The following is a 27,507-nucleotide window of genomic DNA, read 5'->3' on the forward strand; positions in this document are numbered from 1 at the left end:
TATTTTAGGTAAAGCCTTACTGATTATGGATCTGAATGTATGGACCCATAGAGAAGGTTTTAGGGCCAATACTTTCAAACTGCAGAAGCCATTTCGGCATTATCATGATGAATATAAAATGATTGCTGTTTTATATGCACATGCGTGGCTATGCCAATCCTAATTACTCTATGCTAATTTTCGGCCACCTGCCCCAGAAATACAAAAAAACAATAAAAAGGATAGAGACAGATCGGGGCGTTAGCTTTCCAACACCACTAAGATCACCTTGTTCTGATGAGAAGTTGGGGAGAAACGTCCTCTGGAAGATAGATTGTTTGGTTGTTTCAGTTTGCAGAGCATGTTTGTATTTTGGTTTTGAAACTCAAAAGAAGGAACCCTAGAGGGGTTTTCGGTTTTAACTCAAGACAAGAAAGTTACATGCCTATTTTATTTATATAATGCAGATGAAAATTGCATATATGTATGTAACGACCCCAAACTGACCTTCGAAAAATGCGATTTTTTTATTTTTAACAATTGTGGTAAACCTCCTAAGAACCAGAGGCATATTACAAATTTAATATTCACAACCCATCAACCATTTCAGGCATAAAATCAATTTAAACCATGAACTTAAATTTCATTTATTTAATCAAATATTGTCAATAAAGTTTCAACCAATTCCAAAATCAACTCTAGCCAATCCCGTGCACGTCGGAACTGTAACGACCCCAACTCATACCTCTTGAAAATATGATTTTTTTTATAGTGCGGAAAACTTCTCAGAGACCCGGGGTCCTCATAGTTCCAATTCCAACTGTATAGCCCAACACCACAAAGGAACTTACAATCATCATCCATAAGAACCTAAACAACCTTTTTATTTATGAATCAAGAATCATTTTCAAAGACAATGCTTACTAAACAGAAAATAACGAAACAACTGATTAAAACAAACGAAAAGGAAAGAGACAGTAGGACTAAAAGACAAAGAGAAAAAGCCACTCCATCCACTAGTGAAGCTGTCAAGAACAAAGTGTGACTCTCGTGACTTCTCAGTAGCTAGCTAAACCTCACTGATCACCTGTTTCTGTGAAAAACCAATAAAGTAGGGTGTCAGAACCGAAATTCTGAGCACAACTACTTCTAGTGAAACCCGATGAGACAAGGAATATAGATAAGATTTCATGTAATAGTTTGAGTGAGTGCAGATATAACAAACTTCAACATTTAAGTAATCATACATGCAACATGTTACATATGCTAAGCAGGAATGAACAATAAAGTAGTAGCATATAGCAAGAACTAAGCAGTCAAGAATTTCGACATGCATTAGAAAGTAATTAACATACATTCATCATCATGTAATGATTGAGACAATAAGTAAAATGCACATGTTTTAATGCATCGCAGGAAAATGCATGATCTATGTGCAAACACTTCTACTATTAATAAAAATTCTGTTTTAATACGTACAGAAATTTACTCTTTTGAAAATGTGAAAAGAATAAAAAACACACATGAAAGAGGATCCATGGATCCTCATCCATGTATTCTAGAGTGAACATGTGGATTCACTCTTTAATCGTGGATTTACACCAAATGTTGCATAGAAAATCGAATCGGCATTCGATTTCAAACTTGATCCAAAAGAGAGAACCCGTACCTTTTTCAAAAAATGAAGAAAAATAATGAGAAACAATGGTGGAAAAGACCGGATGGGCTGGAGAGGAAGGTCCTTCTTCTTTCCTCTCCCTCTCTTTCCTCTCCCTCTCTTTCCCTCTTTCTCTTTTCCTTTCTTTTTTTATCTCTTCTTTCTTTCTCTATTTTTTTTATATATATAGAGTGATAGGGGGGGTGACACCCCCCATCCTTCTCCAGCCCTTTCTAAAAGGGCTGGAGAAGGAGAGTTTCCAAAAAAATTTGGAACTCTCTCTCTCTCTCTCTCTCCTTTCCAATTTTTTCCAACTCCTCTATGTTGACTTTTTTTCAAAACTTTTCAAATTTCTAAAATCCTTTCTTAATCCTTCTTGAGTCTTCTTAGGTAAGTATGAGGACTCTTTTAAGAAGTCCTAATCAGCCCTAAATCAAATTTTCGGAATTAATCTAATTTAAATAAATAAATAATAATTAATTAAATAATTTCGAATTTCCAAAGTTGGTTTAATTACCTTAGGAGTCTTTCTAACTCCAGTTAGTTATAATTTAAAGCTTTAAATATTAAATTGAATTTGCAACTACATTTTTTATTGGACATGGATTTGGGTCTGGATCCGAATCCAAAATCCAAACCCCTACCCAAAACGAAATTGGATCAAGATTTGGATTAAATCCAGATTAAAATGGGTCTTAAATAAGATTAAAATCCATAATAATTCAGATCATATGCATTGGATCTAATCCGATCCACTTCGAATCCAGTTCGACAAACTACTCAATTTTTGAAAAAATGCAATTTTTGAAAAAATGCAAATTTTGGGCCAACCGGAACTCGAATTCAGAAAAGTAAAATATCGTTGCGCTCAGAATTCCGAGATGCATCCAACGACATATTACACGAATATCAAATTCCGTATTTTGCCTGAAAATAACCCAAATTTTGCTCAAATTTAAAGGTAGAAAATAAAACTCTTTCTTATGCTTCGATTAGCTCACCTCGACCTTGTCGATGAGACCTGGGCTCAACCCAGATTAAAAAACATCGGTCTAAAATCGAGGCTCAAACGATTTTTTCCCCAGACTTAGCCCAAATTTTGACAAAATCATAAATTGAGTAAGTATAAAAAATACACGATATTACATTTATATTATGACCTCTTCAACTGTACTTCAACTTGTTGATGTATCTTCTCTTGAAATCTGCGAGCTCGAGCTAGGTCTTCTTTTTTTTTCCTGTCGATGACTCATTACTTATAGAGAACTCCAAATCAAAAGGTCCTTTTGGAAGGTATCACATGCAGACCTCAAAAGGTATTTTTTGAGTAGGACTATGAATTTCCCTGTTGAATGTCCTAGAAGGTGCACCATAGTCCTAATAACAACTTCGGTCTATCCATCTGTTTGTGGATGAAAAGCAGTGCTTTGCTTTAGCCTCGTGTCCATCATCCCCCAATGTGACTTCCAGAAATAATTCAGGAATCTGCCTTGATTAGATATGATAGAAGTAGGTAGACCAAAATTCTTTCACACATACTGAAAACATGGCCTGGTTACTTCTTCATGTGTAATTGTCTTTTGCAAGGAATCAAACAGACCATCTTGCTGAACCGATCAATTACTACGAACAAGTTGTCATGGCCTCATTTGGACTTGGAAAAACCTCATAAAAAGTCCATGGATATGCTCTCTCAAGGCCTACTAGGCACATGTAAAGGTGTATACAGGCCTAACTTTCTATTAGAAGGCTTTGAGGTGCTATATAACACACCCCCTTATAAATTGTGCAACATCATGCTGCATCTTATGCCAGTATACATACCTCTTCAAATTGAGAACTGTCTTCTCAACTTCAAAGTGTCCTGCTATCTTGGAAGTATGGGCCTCTCGAATCCACTGCACCCGGTCAGCAGCTCGTGGTACATATAATTGTATCCCTCGTTACTGTTGGCCATCTTTCAATACAACTTTAGTCAATTCCCCCTTTCTCAAATTTTCAAGCTCTTCCTTGAAATATGCATTGTCATCATATAGTTTTGCATATTTTGAGTGGCACAATGGCTGAATCTGCATAGCCACTAATAGGGAAGAAATTACTAGCACCTGGGGTCTGGATAACATATCTGCCATCTTATTGGTGATGCCCTTTTTGTACTTGATTGCCAAGTTAAATTGTTGTAGGTAGGACATCCACTTCATGTGTCTGGCCTGTTACAACTTTGTTTGAGTTTAAATGAACTGTAGAGGCTTATGGTCTATGTGCACAATTACCTCTCTCCCTAGCAGGTAGTGGCACCAATGTTTCACAGCTTGATGAAGAGCATATAGTTCTTTATCATAGGTCCAATAATTGAACTTGACACCTTTGAACAACTCTAAGTGATGCTATTGGCTTTCCATCCTGCATTAACGCTGCTCCCAAAGCATAACCAGAGGCATAGCTTCGATCTCAAAGGGTCTTTGTAGATTAGGCAGGGTTAACAAGAGTGCTTTACAGATTTTTCTTTTCAACAGCTGAACGTGTTTTCATGCTTCTTTGACCACTCAAACTTTTGATTAGCTTAGTTAGAGCATGCAATGGTGCAACAACTTGAGAAAAATGGCGGATACATTTTCAAACATATTGACACGCTCCCATAAAGCTTCGCACCTCTGTCACAGACTTAGGTCTAGGTCACTCAGTGATGACCTTGACCTTAGTAGGGTCAATCTTCAATTATCTCTCACTTACCACGAATCTGAGGTACACCAAAGAGCGCTTTAGAAACTCACACTTTTTACCATTTAATTTTAGTTGTTGTGTTTGTAGTACTTCAAGGACATTGGTGATGTGGCTAATATGTTCCTCCCAACACCTATTATAAAGTTATAAACCAAAATATCATCCAAATAAACAATCACAAATTCTTCTATGAAAGGATGTAGTACCTCATTCCTAAGGCGCATGAAGGTGGCAGGGGCATTACAGAGTCTGAAATGCATTACCATCCATTCAAACAAGCCTTGTTTTGTCTTAAAGGCTGTCTTCCAAGTTTCCTCTTCTCCAATTTGGATTTGATGGTAACCAGATTTCAAGTCCAGTTTCACGAAATACTGTGCACGTTGCAACTGATCCAATAAATCATTGATTTGAGGTAAGGGATACTTGTTTTTTACTGTGATCTTATTGAGATAGTCAATGCACATCCTCCAACCTCCATCTTTCTTGGGCACTAGGATCACTGGAGATCCACATGGTGAACAGCTAGGCTTAATCACACGGGTGAGAACCACAGAATTGTAAGAATTCACTGTATTCTTATTTTGAACATATGCATTGCACTGTAAAACATGATGTAAAAAATAAATAAAATAAAAGCAAGCGAAAAGATTGTCGCATATGCACTTAAGTAACCCCAGGCCGGAAGAGTACAAACAAGTGTCAACAATTATTACAATGTCACAACAGGTGGAAAAAGATGAAACTAGCCCTAGAGTGATGCATAATGTACATATATAGATACTTGGACACTTGTTTCCATAGTACCTGATAAATCAATGTGCATTTTTTATCAAGATAGAAGAACCCTATGTCACATGAACACTTCACTTAGTATGCATATCCTGTCTTGACAGGACATGATAGTCAAACCAATGTCGCACACAATTAACATTAAGCCATTAGCTTTATCTACTTTTTTTTATAGTCTTGGTTTCTTATTTTGTATTCACTTGTTTTTTTTTAAATTTGTGATCAATTACATTACATTTCAATTTTCTCTTAGTTTTATTATTTAAACATTTTAGATATAATGATTTAAAATTGATGTTCAAGAGTTTGCACTTGAGATGATATTCATGTTTTATTGGTTTAGGTTAAGAATTTTACATATAAGTATGTACATACATACATAATACATACATACGTGTGTTTATATGGCCATGTCCATTCATCATAATTTTTGGGAACTGCCCTGTCATACCAAAGCATATCTGCATCATGTCCCATTTCTGTGACATAACAAGAAGAACTTCCATTAAGACTTCCATAAATACAGATATAGTGGCCATCTTATCAACCCACAAGTCTTTCCAGCAGTTGTTTTATCTAGAATTTAATCAACGGCACACATAAAAGAAAAAATGATTGGCTTCTGACTGTAAAGGTAAAGACAACTTTTCTATAGTTTTTGAAGGTTCTTCCAAGATTTTTTACTACTCTTTAATACATCATGTTATGCCTTTCTGATTGTTTTGGAATTTTTTCCTTAAAGTCTAAATACAGAAATGTGGAATGTTTTTTTATTTTATTTTAGAACATTTCATCACTTGTAGTTTTCATGCCTAGAATTTTTGTAGAACTTATTCTCAATCCTCTGAATTCTATAATTATTTTTTTCTGTTTGCTGAAATTTTCATGCCTAGAGCTAGGAATATCCTTGAATTTACTTGTGCAAATTATATTGTCTGTGTACAGGCTGAGTTTGATCTTTCGAAGGGAAGTAGCCGACGAAAACTGAGCATTGACACCGAGTAAAATATGTTTTCTGAGATAGATGAACAATATAAATTTGAATGAAATCTTCAGTTCATCTGAGTCCTTATTTGGAAATGTCTGTGTGGCACATTTCTATTTATGGATTGATAATGTTTTTGGGTTTTTTATGTAAGGCTCAATCTCGAAGGTCATCGACCACGTGTCCGGCGTTATGCACAAAAACTTATAAAGATTGGAAGAGGTATTTTGGTAGTTCACCTTGACTTCTATCCTAAGCATGTTTTATGAAATATCATATGTTTATAAGCAGTTATGCCAGCTGCTCACATTCTATTTTTGAGTAATATTCTCAACGGGTTTACTGATTATCTTGTCTTTCTGCCTGCTTGGTATGTTCATCATCCAGAATATGAGGATGCTAACTGAAACTATTTGATATGGTTGGAACTTATAATGATGATATAGTTATTTATATAAAATTAGTTTTTTTCTTATTAACATATGTTGACTATTTCAATGGCCTCTACCAGAGTTGCAGGTTGTAAGTTTTTTGGTTGCTTAAATTCAGCACTTCATTTTAGTTTTACAAAATTTATTACTGTGCAAGGTCATCCCAATGCATTATTTACATGACTGTGAATTACTTGTTCATGTGTATTATCACTCTTGTAGATTACACAGAAACAGAGAGAGAGAGAGAGAGAGAGAGAGAGAGAGAGAGAGAGAGAGAGAGAGAGAGAGAGAGAGAGAGAGAGAGAGAGAGAGAGAGAGAGAGAGAGGAAAAGACGTCAAAAGTATATTTAGGTCTAATCACCTATCGTTTAAATAGAGATTAGCCAAATGAATATATTTACATATGGGTCCCTCATTATTTAGAAAATACCAAAAATAACCTTGGGTAAAACTAAACCATTAAGAGGACGACCTATCTTAACACCCCCCCTCAAGCTGGAGTGTAAAACCCACAGTTTAAAAAAAAATTTATTGTATCGGACCCGGGCCGGGTCGGGTCCGGACCCGACCCGGGCCCGGACCCGACCCGGGCCCGTCATCGATAGGGTTTTAAAAAAGAAAACCCGACACAGGAGAAAGGGTTTTGAGAAAACCCTTTCCCCTGTGGGCCGCACCCCGCCTGCGATTTCGGCAGGATAAGGGAAACCCACCGGGGTTTCCCCTTTCATCGCCCCCCCTGAGGCCTTTAAGAGCACTGCAGGAGGGCAAGGGGAGGCACACAACACTTCGCTCCCATCGCGCCGACCTCCTCCTTCCCTGCACACGCCACCAGCGTCGCCGTCGCTGCGACCCACGCCGACGCCGACCACCGCCGTCGGTCTCCTCCCAAGTTAGTACCCTCCCTCTTCTCATCCTCACCCCCCTCTCTGTCACCTCGACGGGAGGCCGACAGGCGGCGCACAACCCCTCCCGCCTCTTCTGTGCTCATCGGAGGCCCGACAAGTGGCCTACGGGGCCCCTGTCGTCCCCTTTTCCCTCTAGGGGTTCGCTGGAGTGCCGGCAGGGGACCAATAGCCCCCTGTCACCCCCCGTCCCGATCTCTTTCTCTCTGTCGGCAGGGGTTGGCCCCCTGCCGCCTCTCGGCTGTCGGCAGAGGTTGGCCCCTGCCACCTTATTGCTGCGGCACGGGCTCAACCCCTACCATCTCGTGGCTGTCGGTCTCGGCTGTTTCTACGTTTCGCGTCTGTGCGTACCCACAGGCCAGTTAATATCAGAACTTAAAGAATATCATTTTGAATAGTTGTAGATGATTGAGACTTACACTGCTTGAAATGCTTCAAACAATAGCTCTTTGCATATATTACACTTGTTAGAACAGATTACAATTGTATTGATTGTTTCCATATAATAATTGTTTATCTCATGAATGTCCTGCTTTATTTATTTCTACTTATCTATTCATGCACCTATTGGTTTGTTATGAAACTGACTCATTTCATGGGCAGGTGAGGAGTAGGACTTCACAGGCGGCCGATGGCGTGGTGCAATATGGCTCAAGATTTATCTTCTTTCCGCTGGCGGATTGACTCTGAGTCTTTTTGAGTTTTTCTTTAGATTATTGAACTTTGGGAAAATGCTCATTTTGTAATAAACTGCAGATTTTTAATCTATTGCATTATTTCCTCAATTCCTTTATGTTATTGTTCATGTGAATGATGATTTTTCAGCTAACGTACCCAAGATTGTTGACTTGTGCTCATTTCTAAATATCTTTCGCTGTCGTTTTTAAAAGTGAAAACTTTAAATCTTTGAAAGGTTTTTCGATAATGTTTTCGAAATGACAAGTCGAAATTTTGGGGCGTTACAACTTGGTATTAAAGTCAGGTTAGAAAGAGGTGAATCTTGACTATTGAGCATCCTATCGCGCTGTAAGTAAGTCTTTGATATTTTATAACATGTTTAGACTAAATTTTATTCTTGTTTTTATTCGTAGTACCGTCAGATAGATGGATTTATTTGCTGGTTCTAGTGCTAGTCACGGTACGGGCACGCGTAAGGTGCGTGGTCGTTCCGTAAGGGAGAGGGGCGAACATGGGATGTTCAGTGCTGGTTACTGGGCTAACCGCCCTCCTATACCCATTTTTACGGATGAGCAAGGCTTCCCACTACCGATCGCCTACCAAATACCCTTGGCAGCAACGTGGGCGGAGGTGTATGCTCGAGAAAGTGGATTCGCGCCTTTGCATGTTCGGATGCACCAGCAGACACCACAAGAGTCATCGGGAGATTTTGTTCCCCCTGAGTTAGCAGAGGAGTGCGTATTCTGTAGAGAATCAGGGCACACCATGGATGCCTGCCTCTGCAAGGCCGAGCACGATGGCATGATCGCAATTTCGACTGTAGGCGAGCAACCACTACCTCCAGCAGACCCAGTGGGCGGTGTATCACCCACATACACGCCTGCAACTGATTCGTCAAGTTATAGTCCTGGCTCACCGGAATATATTCCGGCGACGCCCCTCTGCGGGCAGTAGATCTCCTACGGAGAACCACCTCCCTTCACCCCTAAGCGCAGATTCAGGCGCACAGGCAATAGAAGGGAATATCTTAGGAAGTACTCTAGCCGTCCCTAAAGGGAGGTAGCACCTACTATGTTTTGTTGGAGTCTGGAACTCATTTTTCATTACAGAATAGAACTTTTGCTTATGTACCAGCACAGCTGGATTAAAAATAAATGACTTTCGTAATAAAGACCTATATTTTGCCTTTACTCCTATACTTATGTCTTCTTGTGCTTCTTCAGTATTTTTTGACTCTTAACCTTGGTTGCTTTTTAAGGATGACGGGGAACTCAAGCAACAACATGACTTATGAGTTGCGTGAGCAGAGGGGATTCATGATGGATACCCTCAACTCCTTGGCAGAGGCAATTCGTAACCAGGGTCGCCCCCAGCAGGATCCGAGTTCTCTTGTTGGGAATACACCAACCGCCACATATGAAAAAATTCTGAAGCTTGACCCTCCTACCTTCTCTGGCAAGGTTGACCCTGACTTGGCAGAGAGTTGGGTCAAAGAGGTGGAACGGGTATTCCAAGTGTTGTCCATTCCTGACGATAAGAAAACGATGTTCGGCTCCTTTCGATTGAAGGATGATGCTCACGAGTGGTGGGACACTACCCGGGAGATGCAGTTCCCAGGTGCTGAGGTGATTCCTTGGGAGGCCTTCCGGAGGGCTTTTCTCGGAATCTACTTTCCTCCACATGCGAGGGAAAAAAAGGTGGAATTTCTGGAGCTGTGCCAAGGCAGCTTAAGTTTGAATGAGTATATCGCCAAATTTCAACGGTTGGAGCGCTACTGTCCTCACCTGTTCGAGGATGATCATGAGCGGGCTGAGAAGTTCATTCGTGGATTGAAAGAAGGACTAAGGCATAGGGCTCTCATCAGCATGCCCACGACTTTTTCTGCAGCTGTAGCAGCAGCCACTCTACTGAACGAGGATTGAGAGTGTTCAAAGAGTGTGCAAGCCAAAAAAGCCACCTGTGACAGGTGGTCATCAAAAGAGGACCTATTTCGGCGGCCTAGGGCAGCGACCACCATTACCAGTGAAGACTGAGGGAGGGAAGAAACAGTTCCCTCCGGCAAAGCGCCAACGACAGCAGGGCCATCCACCGCCCATACAACCGTCTCGAGATAATTGCCCCAAGTGCAAGAGGCCTCACGTAGGACAATCTTGTCTGCGGGACACTGGCAGATGCCTGTACTGTGGCAAGATGGGCCATTTCATACGCAACTCCCGAAAGAAAGCTGCAAATGACCTCAAACGAACCAACAATGTATCTCAGCCTCCTCGATCGCCTCATCAGTAGCAACAACGAGCACAACCAAGCAGTGTCAGGGAGTCGGGTCGAGTTTATGCAGCCACGGTCGAACAATTGACAAAAGGGGATCTCGTTCAAGGTACCATTCTTGTTGCTGGTCAAGCAACTTTGCACTCTTTGATTGTGGTGCCACACACTCGTTTGTTTCAGATAAATTCGTAAAACAATTGTATATAACTGTAAAACCTCTTGACAACGCTTTAGACGTGTATAACCCCGTTTAGAAGAACACAATTTGCACTACTTACATACCTGAATTGGACGTAGTTGTGGCAGAGCGGCACTTGCCTGCTTGTGCTATCTTGCTTGAGATGACAGAATTTGACGTCACCCTTGGCATGGATTGGTTGCATAAGTATCATGCCAAGATATTTTGCCGTGATGGAAAGATCGTTTTATCACCTCTAGCCTCTCTGATAGTAAAATTCAGAATTTCCAGACCTGTTCGAGCAAGCCGGATGATCTCGACGCTTAAGGCGCAGAACTTCTTGCGTAAGGGATGCACTACCTTTTTGGTTAGTGTTATCCAATCGGATCCAATGCCTATTCCCATCAGTGAGCTGCATGTTGTTCGCGATTATCTCGACGTTTTTCCTAAAGAACTATCGGGACTTCCACCGTCTCGTGAGGTAGAATTCAATATTGAATTGCTACCAGGTACGATGCCAATCTCTAAAGCACCTTACAAAATGGCACCAATTGAGTTTGAGGAGCTGAAGAAGCAGTTGCAGGAGTTCTTGGATCAGGGATTCATTCGCCCCAGCGTATCTCCTTGGGGAGCTCCTGTGCTTTTCGTGAAGAAGGACGGGACCTTGCGTCTGTGCATCGACTATCGAATGCTCAACCAGCCCACAATAAAAAACAAGTACCCATTGCCGCGTATCGAAGACTTGTTCGATCAGTTGCAGAAGGCTAAAGTTTTCTCGAAAATCGACCTTAGATTTGGATACCATCAACTCAGAATTAGGAATGATGATATCCCTAAGACTGCTTTTCGGACAAGATACGGACATTACGAGTTCACAGTCATGCCGTTTGGATTGACCAATGCCCCAACAACTTTCATAAACTTAATGAATAGGGTGTTCAAGCCATTTTTGGACACCTTCGTGATCGTGTTCATCGACGACATCTTGGTGTACTCAGAAAATCGGGAGCAACATCGGGAACACCTAACCATCGTGTTGGAGACCCTGCGAAAGGAACATTTGTATGCCAAGTTCTCTAAATGTGAATTATGGCTCGAGGATGTTTCTAGGACACGTTATTTCTAAGGAAGGAGTGTCCGTGGACCCTGCAAAGGTTGAGGTTGTACTCAGTTGGTAGCAACCAAAGAACGCACGTGATATCAGGAGATTTCTTGGACTAGCAGGTTACTACAGGAGATTCATTCAGGATTTTTCAAAAATTGCGTTACCCCTGACGAAGTTGCTGAAGAAAGAGGCTAGATTCTTATGGGACGAGAAGTGCGATGCGAGTTTTCAGTCATTGAAGGAGCGACTTACCAGTGCTTCTATTTTGACCTTACCTTCTGGTAAAGGCGAATTCGTGATTTATACTGACGCCTCTGGGTCAGGCCTAGGGGCGTGCTGATGCAGAATGGGAAGGTGATCGCTTACGCCTCTCGACAACTTAAAATTCACGAGAAGAACTACCCAACCCATGATTTAGAGTTAGCTGCGGTGGTTTTCGCACTGAAGATATGACAACACTACTTGTATGGGGAGCAGTTTGAGGCATTCACCGATCATAAGAGCCTTAAGTATCTATTTTCGCAGAAAGAATTGAACATGCGGCAGCGGCGTTGGGTAGAATTCCTCAAGGATTACGACTTCACCCTCTCCTACCACCCAGGAAAGGCGAATGTCGTGGCTGACGCCCTCAGTCGCAAAGCACCAGAAGTTTCAATTAATGCCTTATTTGCTGGTTAGAGGTTGGTCGAAGACCTAGACTCTTGGGAACCTTTCGCAACCAATCAAGGTTCAATCGGTTTATCCCACCTTGTTGCTCAACCTGAGCTACTAGTGAGGATTATCAATGGGCAGAAAACGGATGCACGCTACGAGAAGTTGAAGGCTCAAGCGATACTGGCAGATACAAGTTTTCGTCTGAAGGAGGATGAAAGTATATGGTTGAAGGACCGCCTTTGGGTTCTTGATGACCCGGTCTTACGAGATGAAATTCTTGCGGAAGCCCACAAGACTAGATACACCATTCACCCTGGCGGCACGAAGATGTTCAAGGACCTACAACGGAGTTATTGGTGGAACGGTATGAAGCGAGACGTGGCTGAGTATGTCTCGAAGTGTTTGACGTGTCAGCAGATAAAGATCGATCACCAGAGACCCGGTGGGGTCATGCAGCAGATAGAGATCCCTCTATGGAAGTTGAAAGATGTCACCATGGACTTCATAGTCGGCCTACCGAGGATGCGAAGGAAGCATGACACGATTTGGGTGATCGTCGATAGACTCACCAAGTCTGCTCACTTCCTACCTATCCGTCTCAACCAATCGTTGGATAGTCTCGATGATCTCTATGTCAGAGAGATTGTGAGGCTGCGCGGTGTTCCGGTCTCAATTATCTCCGATCGTGATCCTAGATTCACTTCAAGGTTTTGGAGGCAACTTCAGCTGGCTTTGGGCACAAAGTTGAAGTTCAGTACTGCGTTTCACCCTCAGACTGACGGGCAGTCGGAACGTACGATCCAGACCTTGGAGGACATGCTTCGAGCCTTTATGATGGACTGGAAGGGAGAGTGGGATTCCCACATCAGTCTGGCGGAATTCGCGTATAACAACAACTATCATGCGAGCATCGGGATGTCCCCATACGAAGCTTTGTATGGGAGGCCATGTCGATCACCTGTTCCTGCGAAAAACCAATCAAGTAGGGTGTCAGAATCGAAATCCTGAGCACAACTACTTCTTAATGAAACAAGTAAGATAAAGAGTTAAGATGAGATATCATGCAACAATTGAGGGAAATACATACAAGACAGTTTATAGCATTTGAGAATCTATTCATGCAACAATCATAAATGCTAAACATTCAAAGACAGTAAAGCAGTAGCATGTACTAAAACTTCAGCATGCAACAAGAAATAAACATTCAACACTTACCATCATGTATTGATTAAGGGAATCATTAAAGTATGCATGATCTAATGCATAACAGGAAAATGCATAACTTTTGTGCAATGCATGAATCATTTTATTATCTTCCATTTAAGTTTTTTGTTTCCTTATGCATGCCCTATTAAATGCATACAGCTTTAAGTTTCTCTTTTTAATTACCGTTGCCCGCGGATACACCAAACGGGTACAAACCCCGAGGTCAAGTTAGGTTCCCAGGGTAGCTTAGCACACAATTTGTATTTTATTACTGGGTTCCAAACTTAGCCCTCGACCGAATCACCTTCGGAACATTAGACCTCCACATCTAATGTCGGGGACACAAGGGACACCCACGCCCACAAGTGCCACTTCCTTGGTACCAAAAACAACAACTGTGTCAAAACACACCACCCCCAGGTAAAGTGGCGGACTCTTCCTAAAACCGTGGCCAGGAGAAGGAACCTCAATGTCGGGTTCAGGGGACCAAATTAAGCACACGGAGTTTTGTATCCTCACAGTCTCCCCAAGACCGGATTTCCAAGATCCCCATTCTCCAGATGGGTGATCTCAGAAGGTATATTACACTGTGCTTTTTTATTTCTTTTTATTAAAAATTAATTTCTTAAATTTTGCAATGTCATATGCAAAAAGAAAGATAAAAGCTCGCCTCTATCTCGCGAGAGCCATCACACGACTCCGGCCTGTGGAAACATATAGAACAATGCAATAAAGCTGAAATATTAATAAAACAGGATCTTTGCAATACATTGACTGGGTATGCTGTCAGGAAGTCCCACCTATACAGAAAATTTTCTGTATATAGTACAAACAAAATTTTCTCAAGGCCAAGGCCCAAGCCAGCACCCACTGACTGGGTCGACTGGGCCTGCCCCAGCCCTGCCAAAACCAACCACACACCTAGCCAAGCACTTGGCTGGGCCTATCGGTTTGGCCAGCAGCTGGCAGTCAGCCGAGTGCCACTCGGCTGGCTGCCAGCCAGCCAATCCAACAACCGATACTTAAAACAAAACAAATTTTAAAATCTTATTTTTTTTTGAAAGGACAATGCCTAGCCCAGCCGACCCTGTCGGCTGGGTCCAACAGCATGTGCACAGGTCCAGTTTGGACCTGTGTATGCTGTCAAAAAGAACAACATACATGTTACGAAAAAAATTGATTTTTGATTAATGCATATATATTTTTTTTATACAGCCATGCCCAGTCCAGCCGACCTTGCTGGCTGGGCTCAACAGCGTATACACAGGTCCAGTGTGGGCCTGTGTATGCTGTCAAAAACAACAGCATGCAAAAGATTTTGCAAAACTGCCCACTGAATTAATTCATATCTTTTTTTTTTTTGAAAGGAACACACCCAGCCCCAGCCGACCCTGTCGGCTGGGTCCAACAGCATGTACACAGGTCCAGTTTGGACCTGTGTATGCTGTAAAAAACAACAGCACAACTGATCACGCAAAAATTGATTTTTTTCTATTTTTTTTTTAAAAGAAAATACCCAGCCCTAGCCGACCCTGTCGGCTGGGTCCAACAACATGTACACAGGTCCAGTTTGGGCCTGTGTATGCTGTCAAAACGTCAACATACAGGTTACAAAAAAAAACTATTTAATAAATCTATCATCTACCTCTTTTTGTTTGTTTATATATTTTTTTCTGAAACAATAAAAATACAGCATATATGAATAGGTAACAATGGAAATCGAGGGTCCACTGTTCCTCTATGGATTTCCATCAAAAGATGCATGGAAAATCCAATCTTTACCCTATTTCTCATTCGGTTCAAGGAGTACCCATACCTTTTTGGAAAAAAGAATAGAGGCTGTGGAAGGCGTTTGGGCTGAGCTCCGATGCCTCCAACCTTCTTCTTCTACCTCCTTCACTCTTCCTTTCTTTCTCCCCTCTCTCTCTCTCTCTCTTCTTCTTCTCTCCCCTCTTTTTCCTGTTTTTTTTTTCTCTACAGCCAAATGAAAGAGAAAGGGCTGCTGCCCCCCTTCCTTCTCTTATTAGGAGCTGAAAACTCTTTAGAGAGTTTCCAGATTTGGGTCTCTCACTTTAGGGAGTTTCCAGATTTTTGGACTCCTTTACTAATTAACATTTGGTTGACTTTTTTGACCTTCTTACCCTAAAAGGTATGGAAACCTCTATACCCTTTTTAAATTAGGGAAGAGGGTTAGCCCTAAACCCTCTTAACCCAAATCCCGAAATTAATAAAAATCATTAAATTAATAATTTTATTTTTTTGAATTTACTTATTCTAAAATATTTAAAGGTTCCCAAAATTGGTCATGTTGACCATGGAGACTTTTTACATGCTAATAACCCCAATTTAAAGCTCTCAGCTGAATTTAAAGTCATAAAAATGTTATGCTTGGATTTGGATCCGTATTCGGATCCAAGATCAAAGATCCAAACCCATACTCATGCAAAAATTTGGATTAAGACTTGTATCAACTCCAGATTTTTATAGGACCTAACTAGGACCCAAATCCATAAAAATTTGGATCCTACACCTTCGATGCAATCCGATCCAATTTCGGATCCGTTTCAACAGACTGCTAAAATTTTAGAAAAACGTGATTTCTGGGCCAACCGGAACTCAGATTTGAAAAAGTAAAATACCATTGCGCTCAGAATTTCGAGGCGCATCCAATGATATATTACATGAATATCAAATTCCGAATTTCGCCTGAAAATAACCCGAACTTCGCTTGAATTTCGCTTGAATTTAAAGGTTGAAATTAAAAGTCTTTGCCACACATCGATTGGCTTGTCTAGACCCTGATGATGAGACTTGGGTCAAACCCAAACTCTAAGACCTTGGTCTAAAACTCGAGCCTCAAACGATTTTCTTAGCAGACTTAGCCAAATTTTAAAATTTTCATGAAGTGACTAAGATCTGAAAACACGAGATCTTACATGGTCGGGTTCCATTGTACTGGTAAGAAAATTTAATATTAACTTTTGTGCTTGACTGGTTTAAAGGCACCGGAGCACTCATAGTGGGTTTATGTAAACCATATGGAAAATGATTGGGTTGGTTTATACCAGAGTTACCGGAAGCGCCTAGGCAAAAGGGGAAGCGCGCTTCGGAAGCGCAAAACGTCGCGCTTCCGAAGCGTGAGGGGAAGCGTCCCCCTTTTATGGGAAGCGCGCTTCCCTTTTATGGGAAGCGCGTCCCCCTTTTATGGGAAACACGCTTCCCATAAATGGGAAGCGCGCTTCCCCCACGCTTCCTTCACGCTTCCCCCTCGCTTCCCCCACGCTTCCCCCTCGCTTCCCCATTTTTTTCATTTTTTTCGCTTCCCCCTCGCTTCCGGTTCGCTTCCTAGGTCGCTTCCGGTTCGCTTCCTAGGTCGCTTCCGAGACGGTTCGGAATTTTCTTCTAAGTAGTCCCACGCTTCCCCGCTTCCTAAATTTTTGAAAGTGCCTCGCTTCCCGCTCCCGCTTCCCGTATCGCTTCCCGCTCCCGCTTCCTCGACTGGTAACTCTGGTTTATACACCTTGGTAAAATGACTAAGGTTGGGAATCTACTACTATGGTAGTAGAAGGTTTGGGAAAATGCCCCTACATTCTGAAAGGTTAACTAAATAAAAAGATTTACCCACTCAGATTCGGGCTTACCTTAGAGAGGGTAGGTGGTACAGAGCTCCGGGGACGTGTTTATTTGTTCGAGTTAAAATGACTCGTTGGTCCCAGTCCTCGGAGTTGGGGAACCCGGACTACCAATATGTCCTAGGTGGTAGCTCCATGTTCTTCTGCAGAAGTTAGGGATGCATCCTGGTTTGGTTTTGGCCTTTGGGAGTTTCTCTCGGTCACTGGCCGCTCTCTTGGGATTTCAGTCACATTTAGAATGTTCGGGTTAATAAAACAACTTTGAATAATATACCCCCGAATGTTCTCTTCTGTGATGGTTGCCTCGGCCCGTGTGTACCCACGGGATAAGAAAAGATAAACATCAATTAGAACATTTCAGGTATCACAGTGAATGGTGTTCTAGGGAGACATGTTTATATTTTTCCAGCATGTTCTGGGTTTGTATCATGAAATGTGTAGATACGAGATAATCAAATTCATATTGTGATTGCTACATGGATGCTATGCACGATTGTTATTATCGTCGCAGAATATGCTTTAATTTTTTAATGCCTTGCTTAATTGTTGTCTTTGCATAAAATGCTTTAATTGCTTAATTATAATTGTTGCATAATCTGTTTGCCTGCCTAGTCATATGTCTATATGTCTGTTACTGCTGCTACATAGTTTTAATTGTGCGATTCTTAATAGGCTGAAAATTTACACATGACAACCACGTCACGTACTAGATTCATGATATACCTGCATTAAGAGTATAATTTTTCCTACTTAGATGTGGTAGTCTAATTCCTATAATTTTTATCATTTTTAGGCACAGAGTAGTTCTATGAGCGACGCGGGATGAGGCGCTGACCAAGACTTGATCTACTTGTTCCCTGGCGGTCCTATTTTCTTTTGGATTGGAAATTTTATTTTGAGACTCATAATGTGAAAACTCTGATGTTGGATTCTATTATTATTGAAAAAAAAATAAATGGTGTGGTTTGCTTTTACCTTCCTGTATCGTTCTGAAATGCTTAACCCTGGAATTATTAGTTGTTTCCGCATTAAAAAAAAATCCTCAAAAATCTGGGTTAAAATTTCGGGGCGTTACAAATAGTCTCATTCTTAGAATCGGATTTCAGAACTTCACCCATAATGAATGACACTAACTCAAGAAATACTGCCAACGACACTGCTGCAATAAACATTCACGTGAAACAGAATTTATCACAGTTTGTAAATCTGGTAGATTCCCAAAAAAAATCGTTTAGATTTACTTTCCACTATAAAAAAAAATCTGAATACTTCAAGTCCATACAGTCTGTTTCACACGCTGTAAAACTTAAAACGACACCAGAGACAGTGCAGAATCACGACACCAGATCTGAGATCGACATCGATCCAGGTCCACAAATTTGTTTTTAATCGATGATCTGATATGAATAAATCTCAGACCAACTACTCCACACGACGCAGGATTCACGACACCACCAGATCTGTGATCAGATCCAAATTTGACTAAACCAAAAACAAACAAACGACTACCTCAAAAAAAATCTCGACAGCTAGATCCACGATTGAACATCATACGACTACATCAAAAAAAATCTCGACAGCCAGATCCACGATTGAACAACATACAACTACAAAAAAAAATCTCGACAGCCAGATCCACGATTGAACAACATCGTTATTCTCTACCCCACTCAGATCCACTATCAGATCTGAACTAACGAAAAAAAATCAGTTTCATGACTTTTGTACATCACCCGTACCTGTCGCCACACGATCCTGTCGACATGGATATATAGATTCACCGTAACCATTAGAACTGATTACAGACCTGAGTCAAGACATTTGGCAGACCTCAGTTCTGTTATCAGATCTGTATCACTTATTTTTCAAAACAGAGATCGATCACACCTTTTTTTTTCTTCACATAATCACTCGAACTTGGCGCAGAACACGAGATCACGCTCCCAAGGTTGATTGCTCTGATACCATGTAGATTACACAGGAACCGAGGTAGAGAGAGAGGAAAATACATCAAAAGTATATTTAGGTCTAATCACCTATTGTTTAAATAGAGATTAGCCAAATGAATATATTCACATATGGGTCCCTCATTATTTAGAAAATACCAAAAACTGTAAGGAAACGACTTTGAATACATTAAGTTCAATAATGAACCAATATACATGCACATGAAGTGCGGATACACCCACTAAAGGGCAAAACACAAGCACATAATGTGCCAACACATAAACCCATGAAAGGGGCAAAAATGCTTATAAGGCATAAGTTAATATTATTGAAGAGAAGAAGGGTGTAACACTCATTGCCATGGAGCAAAAGCTCCTACAAGAGATAAAAAATACAAGGGGGAAAGCCCCTATTTATAAGCCTTTGAGGAGCCACATAGGGGGCTCCCAAAGGAGTCGTTGGGAGCCCCCAACGGTCACAAATGTGATCGTTGGGGGCTCCCCAACGACTCTTTTGGGAGTCCTCCAATGTGGCGCAAACCACAAAAAAATAAATCTAGAAAATAAAAAAAGAAAAATAAAAGAGAAAAATACAATCATATTTCAAAATGGAATATGCGTAAAAATAGGTGAAATGACTAAACTACCCCTACCGCTAATATAGAGAAATATATATTATATATATATATATAATTAGGAAGATACATGTACATATATACCATATATGTATATGTATCATCTTTTTATATATATAAAATATATCTAATTACAATAATTGATGAGTACATTTTAACAAAAACAACCTTGAGTAAAACTAAACCATTAAGAGGACGACTTATCTTAACAACTCTAATTTCCTCTATTACTAAATTATTTCTTTATTTCTCCATTGGCAACGTGCACATGAGTTTTATTTATCTTGCTCTCATCAATTTGTTTGAGTGCAATCTGAACCATGTTGGTTTAAAGATCAAACAAAGGCACATTAACTTGAACAAAAGACAGATTCTCTGCGTGGCCCATTATCTTATTGTTGATGTCAATGCAGAATCTGTAGATCTCTTCTTCTAATCGTTTGCATCCTTGTCTACACAAATTCAACTTAGTTCTTGCTTTGGTATAATAGGTTTGTTAATGAGTGTCTGCTGTGAGTTCTGTAGCTTTCCAATGCAAGATTTAATCATTGTTCTTCAAAACCTATGTAATGATTGTAGGTCCTGAAAGACTTCTCCGTCAGTCTTACTATCTAGCAAACAGCATTCAACCCACCAAATATTTAGATGGGGATGTTGATGATGCCATTGGAGCACATAAATGGAAATGTATCCATACTACAAATGGTACCTCTTTTCTTTTACCAATCTTTGTTAAAATTTCTTTCTGATGTTGCTGTCAACTCTATATTCTGATGCATAATAGCTTCTCCGCTTGCTGTGTGTTGTTCCTAGGATGGCCTCATATGGAAGCATATATATTTCTGCTGTATTTAAGATGAATATGCAAGAAACTGGTTTATGTGCTTTTGCTTATGAACAAGCATTTCTTATAAAACATATGCAATATGCATCCATCGGATCATGGAATTTTCTCCTTCCCCATCTTATGAGTGACTCCTTATGCTCTTTCATTTGCTCGTCTTTATTATCCATTCTGGTGGAACTTTCTCTTGTGCCGCTGGCAGACTTCCACTTTGCGCCTGGCATGCCTGGTTGACTTAATTAGTCTGGGAGAATTTGTATGTGTATATTTTTTGAGCTCCTTTTGACCATGTAGTTGTGGTTTGGTTGACTTTGGGTGCCTTATCGAAATCCTGTTTACACAAATTGCACATGTTTTTATGGTTGTCTTATTTTGCTACTTGGTTAATGTGTATTTAATTCATGAAGAATGTTGACATTGCAGGCCTTTTTCCTTTCACTAATAATATTTGATATAGTTTTCTCATGGTTGTTTTTTTTAATGCCAGGAGGTATTCCCCTTTTCTCTATATGCACATATGATATTTTTTAGATCATACACAGATGTTTGTAATTTAGTGAAATAATGGGAGGTACCTATACCGATTTTCAGTGAATGATGACTGCATAACAAGTACATATTTGTCTGATTAGGTATGTCCTAAAGGCCTGTTTATTTCACCCAGAACAGTGGGAAAAGGTCATCTTCATATGGAATTGGGGAATTTCCAATGAATGGCTGAAATGAATGCCTGCTCATGTTCTGCCCATGTGTTTTCATAGCAAACAAAGCTGTTTCCCTTAAGAATTTGTTCTTACCTCTCTCTCTCTCTCTAACGCCCCAAAATTTCGAACTTGTAAACCTTTTGAAAACGGTTTAAAGGCTAGAAAAATCCTTTTTCTTTTCAGAGTTTATTTATAAAATCAGCGGAAGTATTTCTTTAAAAGAAAAGAGGGCAGTTCGACAATCTTGGGCACGTTATCTAAAAGAGCATAAAAGACAAAGGCATAACTTGCAAATATCCAGATGAAATCATTTATATCATAAACAATTTCAAGTTTGTACAAAATTTGGATTTCTCTAAGAAACCCGTAACAAAAGTCAAAACGACCAGGACAAAAGCTGCGAGTGGAAACAGTGGATCCTGAGGACATCTCGCAATCGCGACATCGTCTGTTGAGTACTTAATCATCACCTGTACCCATAAAATGGGTTAGTTTCGTGAAAAACTAGTAGGTGCACAAGTAGACAGAAATGTCTAAAAGAGGCATAAATAATTAAATATGCATAATGAGTAACTAAACAGTTACTGAGCTAACATGAGCAGTTTATTAGCATAAGTGAAAGTCTAACTGGCACATGTTGCACGATATATCAAAACATTTAATAATAAATTAAAATCATTAAGCATAAAAAAAACAACAATTTTATGCTTATTAGGTAGAGTGCACAAGTTACTTTATGTTCCATCATTAACTGGCCTGCAGGTACGCGTAAACGCGACTCGTAGAAACAACTGAGACTAGTTCGGGCGTCTATTATTCTATGTATTTTGAATAACCCGAATAGCTAGTTGAGTCTGTTACTAAGGGGACAGCCGTTAGCCGAGAGAGGATTCCCCAAAAGCGTTCGTGGCTACGGATGCATCCTACTTCTGCAGAAGTCCAAAAGATCTACCACCTAGGATAGTATCTGGTAGTTTCATCCCCTAACTTCGATGACTGGGGACATCGAGTCTTTGCTCGTAGAATGGTTGTTAATAACCTGTCCATCGAAGTGTGTGTACCTATTCGTCCTCTCCCTTGACAGACAACAAGAAAATGAATGGGTGTGTCAAGGGTTACTTAACCAACGACCCATTCTTCATGCTCTGGTCTTTTGACCCAATCGAACATCTTACCTGTGAAGGCGAAAATCAATCAGTTTGTAATGTGGTTTACCTATGTGCTCATAGCACTGGTCGAGGTCGAATGACCGTATCAAACATCCGTCGTATTACTCGCATGCCATGCATGTCTATGAGCACGTTACGAGGAAGGGTTCTAGGTCCTCAATAGAAGCCTCAACAACATAATTTGCAAAGGTGTAATGTCATCATTCTAAACTTTTGAAATGACCAATATCATGTGCCAACTTATGGCATGTGATTTTCTGGAATCTCACATTCATTATCGTAGTGTCAACATACAACACAAATTTTGACACTGATAACGATAAACGGTGAATGCAGATTTCGCATGAGAAAATTATGCTCACAAGCTTGCTCGAGTACTGGTTGTTGGGTAATCTCGAGCTATGTCAGAAAAGCGAACTAGTGTAGAGGAACTACTCCTGAATGCTTGATTCGCCTCATTCACTCACTCGACAGTCTGACGAACCTCTATGTTCGGGAAATTGTAAGATTGCACGGTGTTCCAGTGTCCATCATCTCCGATCGCGACCTTAGGTTCACCTCATGGTTTTGGGGACAATTGCAGTCAGCCTTGGGTACAAAATTGAAGTTTAGCACCGCTTTCCACCCTCAGACCGATGGGCTGTCTGGACGCACGATTCAGACTTTGGAAGACATGCTACGTGCATGCATGTTGGATTGGAAAGGAGAATGAGATTCTCATACCAGTCTGGCAGAATTCGCGTACAACAACAATTATCACGCTAGCATCGGGATGACCCCTTACGAGGCCTTGTACGGGAAGCCCTGTCGATCACCTCTCTACTGGGACGAGGTCGGCGAGCGAAGATTGGATTCTCCGGTAGTGCTACAACACTACACTCAACAAGTGCAGTTGATTCAGGAGCGACTCCTTACTGCCCAGATTCGGCAGAAAAGTTATGCGGATCGTCGTCGTCGAGAGCTCACCTTCTCGACGAGAGATATGGTTTTTGTTAAGGTATCTCCCACAAAAAGCGTTTTTCGGTTTAGGAAAAAGGGGAAGCTAAGTCCCAGATTCGTCGGACCATTTAAAATCCTAGATCGAATTGGTGAAGCAGCTTACCGTGTGGCTTTACCTCCTCAATACGCTTAGATCCATAATGTCTTTCACGTATCCATATTGAGGAAATATGTGCACGACCCGTCCCACATCATCCATTATGATGATGTAGACATTCAGAAGGACTTGACTTTCGAAGAAAGACCAATCGAAATCGTGGATCGTCGAGATCAAGTGCTTAGGTCAAAGACGATATCCTTTGTCAAGGTGCGTTGAAAGCACCATGGGATAGAAGAATGTACTTGGGAGTCAGATTCTGACATTAGGGAGAAATACCCTGACTTGTACTTGGAGCGATAATTTCAATCTAATTTCGAGGACGAAATTATTTTAAGGAGGGTAGGATGTAAACCCAGTGTTTAAAAAAAAAAAAAAACGGACCCGGGTCCATTTGTTTTTCTCATATTAAAGTTTCGCTTTATTTGCTACTATTGTCGTAAATCTGGACATGTGAAAACTCACTGTCCAAAATTAAAAAGACCTTATGAGAATAAGGTTGCTTCTGTCGGATCACCACAAGAATCAAGCGAAACTTCCATTAGGAGTATGTCTCTTGCACAATTGGTGGAAGCACTCGGACCACTACTCGAGGGAGCATCTTCATCTACAAGAGCTGTTGTCTCTTCTGTGAGAACCTCCGATCTAGGTAAAACTCTATGGCTTCTTGACTCAGGTGCTTCTTTTCATATGACTTTGAATGTTGAAATATTATCTGAATGTCATAACTCAAATGGATTTAATGTTTTTACTGCCGATGGAACATCATTAGAAATCGAAGCAATAGGGAATTTTGATAACAATTTCTCAAAACTTAAAAGGATTTCATATTCCACAAATTAGATATATTGCCAAATTAAATCTCAATCTCTTGTCTATTTCTCAACTATCTAACCATGGATATAACGTTTTCTTCTCCTCTCGTGGTTGTCGAGTGCAGGATCAACAGTCAGGGAAGCTGATTGGGGAAGGCCATAGAGAAGGAGGCTTATACTACATGAACTTTTTAGAAATTCCCAAGAATATGCTTTGTTGTAATGTTCAGAAAATGAACTTGAATCTATGGCACAGGAGACTTGGTCATCTTAGCATATCCAAGATTTAATTTTTTTCAAATATGGAAAACTTTTGTAATTCTGAAACATTTAAATGTGAAAAATGTATTATGGGAAAAATAAAGAAATTACCCTTTCAAGAAAGAAATTTTGTCTCCTCTCGGCCTTTTGAGTTAGTGCATTTAGATGTATGGGGTCCTGCACCTGTTATATCTGAAGGGGGTGTAATAACCGCGGATTTTATCAGATAAAGAAACTTGAAATTTATATACTTAAGCTGAAACACGAATATTTTTGTTGTTTTATTTGTTTACTCATATTCAGATCTCGGATTTTTGTTGGGATCTTTAATATCGGATCCATAATATCTTGTCCGGATCTTTGATATTCCATTTGGATCTTAGATATCAGGTCACTAAATTGATATTTAATAATAGATTGCGGTCAAATGGATCAGATCTCTGGTATTGGATATTCAATATCATAATCAAATTTGATATTGGATTCAGGATGAATGGAGTGGATCCACGAAGTTTAAATTAGATTCTTAATAAGAAAATTTCTATATCGGACCTATAACACCTTATGGGGATTCGTAATAGTCTATGCAACGTTCGGATCCACAATATTGCATAGATTTAAATATGGCGATGATCCAATTTGAATTTTTATATTTGGATCCATAATAGTGGTCTAGATCCATGTATGGTAATTTGGATCCATAGTTTCAAATCATAGTATTCTCCTACGCAGACTGGTTGTAGTCTAATATAAATTATTTTAATATTTTTCAAGCGAAGAGTAAAAGTCAAAGAGCAGTTGCGGGATGGTGTGCGGATCAGGATGCACGATTTATTGTGTTCTCGGGATGTTAAATTTTAATTTGGTTATTGTAATTATGTCATTTAGTTTCCGAACTCTGATATTATGTTTTAAACTTTTATTAAAAATGAAGTAGATGGTAATTGCTTTGAGGATTCCTGTGATGCGCCTGAAATGCTAAGCTTGTTTAAATTTAAATATTTTTGCTGCCTAAAAAAAAATTTCTAAAAAAAAAACTGGTTAAATTTTGGGGCGTTACAGTTATGGTATCAGAGCCTGGGAACAATAAATTATAAATCATGGTCGTACAATAACCCTGCAAGCGCTCTGTGAGTATATTTCATTTTATTGGTTATGTTACTTGCATATTCTTTTAAAGTATATATACGGTATATGTGTATATGTACTTATAATAATTGTAGGAATAATACCATTTATAAATTATAAAAATGTGTGCGGTATTGAAGATTTTACTAGATGTATCGCCAAGTGAACTCCAGTACGAGTGCGGCTAATGATTGGCAGGAGCAAAGGGGTTTCATCATGGAAGCCCTTAATAATCTAGCCCAGGCAATGGATACCCAGCTACGTAATCAGAACGAGTTAGCAGTGGCCGTCAACGTGGGTCCTAATACCAGCGTAGTTATGAGAAATTTCTCAAGTTGGACCCGCCAACTTTTTCTGGAAAGGCTGTCCCTGAGATTGTCGAAAGTTGGATTGAAGAAACAGAGCGAGCTTTCCCCATTCTGCCAGTACCTAAGGATCGGTAGACGAACTTCGACACCTATCGCCTGAAGGGCGATGCAAGGAAATGGTGGGATACCGCCCGGGCAGTCAATTTTTCCGGGATGGATCCTATTCCATGGGGAGTCTTCCGGGAGGCATTCCCGAAGACTTATTTTCCCCAGCATGCTCGTGATCGAAAACAACAAGAGTTTTTGGAGCTGACCCATGGAAGCATGATCCTGGTCGACTATACCACCGAGTTTCGAAACTTGGAGAGCTATTGCCCTAACTTGTTCGCCAATGACAAAGCAAGAGCGACCACGTATGTTCGTGGGCTCAAGGACGGACTGCGATACTGGGTGATGATCAATCTACCGTCCACCTTCCACCGAGCTATAGAAGCAGCTACCACACTGAATGAAGAGTGGGAAAAGTCCAAGAAGGATCAAAGCAGACCTTCTGGTCAGTGTGGAATTAGTAATCAGGGTGTTAAGAGGCATCAACCACCACCAAAGAAGCAGAAACAACACGAGGGAGATCATTCCCAATGAGATCAGAATCAAAATCAAAATCAAGTGTGTCAGAAATGCAACCGATTCCACAACGGGCAACTCTGCCCCAGAGAAACGGGCACTTGCCTTTACTGTGGCAAGATGGACCATTATGACCATCAATGTCACAAAAAGACAACGGATATGCAACGGCGGAATGTCGGAGGAGAGCAGCCCCGACAACAATCACCTCTACCTCAGCAACATCAACAACAACAAAGCATCCAGAAGAGGGTGTCGGGACGTGTTTATGCAACTACCACTGAGAACCTGGAGGAGAGTAATCTGGTGCAAGGTACGACGTGTGTTAATGGTTACGCTGCACCTGTTCTTTTTATTATGGTGCCATACTTTTTTATATCTGGAGACTTTACTAGGTGTGAACATTGAACCAATGAAGCATGTATTAGACATATATTACCCTAACAGATATAATCCTATATGTGTAAACTATATACCAAACTCACAAATAATACTGGAAGTGAAGAAATTACCGCTGACCTGACCCTACTCGATATGGCTAAGTATGAGGACATATTGTATATGGACGAGTTATTTGAATATCACGCCAACGTTATATACCGTCAAGGTTAGATGCCAATATAATGGTACCGACGAAACCACATAGGAATCGGAGGCCAGTATGCGAGAAAAGTACCCCAATCTTTTTGTATATTCCTTGTATATGAATTTCGAGGACGAAATTCTTTTTAGGGGGAAAAGATATAATAACCGCAAATTTTATCAGATAAAGAAACTTGAAATTTA

General features: G+C 40.4%; 1 protein-coding gene across 1 annotated transcript in view; it reads left to right on the forward strand.

The window, feature by feature from the left end:
• The window catches only part of LOC149847969 (ENHANCED DISEASE RESISTANCE protein (DUF1336)), a 320,270-nt gene that overhangs the window by 23,833 nt on the left and 268,930 nt on the right, over positions 1–27,507 (forward strand). Inside the window, exons 5-7 of the mRNA XM_090011056.1 lie at positions 6,095–6,150; positions 6,289–6,356; positions 20,352–20,477. Coding sequence (XP_089867182.1) covers positions 6,095–6,150; positions 6,289–6,356; positions 20,352–20,477 — 250 coding nt within the window. The remainder of the gene's footprint in view (positions 1–6,094; positions 6,151–6,288; positions 6,357–20,351; positions 20,478–27,507) is intronic.

Source organism: Nuphar pumila, chromosome 1, assembly GCF_984573655.1.
Source record: "Nuphar pumila chromosome 1, dmNupPumi1.hap1.1, whole genome shotgun sequence".
Taxonomy (NCBI): domain Eukaryota; kingdom Viridiplantae; phylum Streptophyta; class Magnoliopsida; order Nymphaeales; family Nymphaeaceae; genus Nuphar; species Nuphar pumila.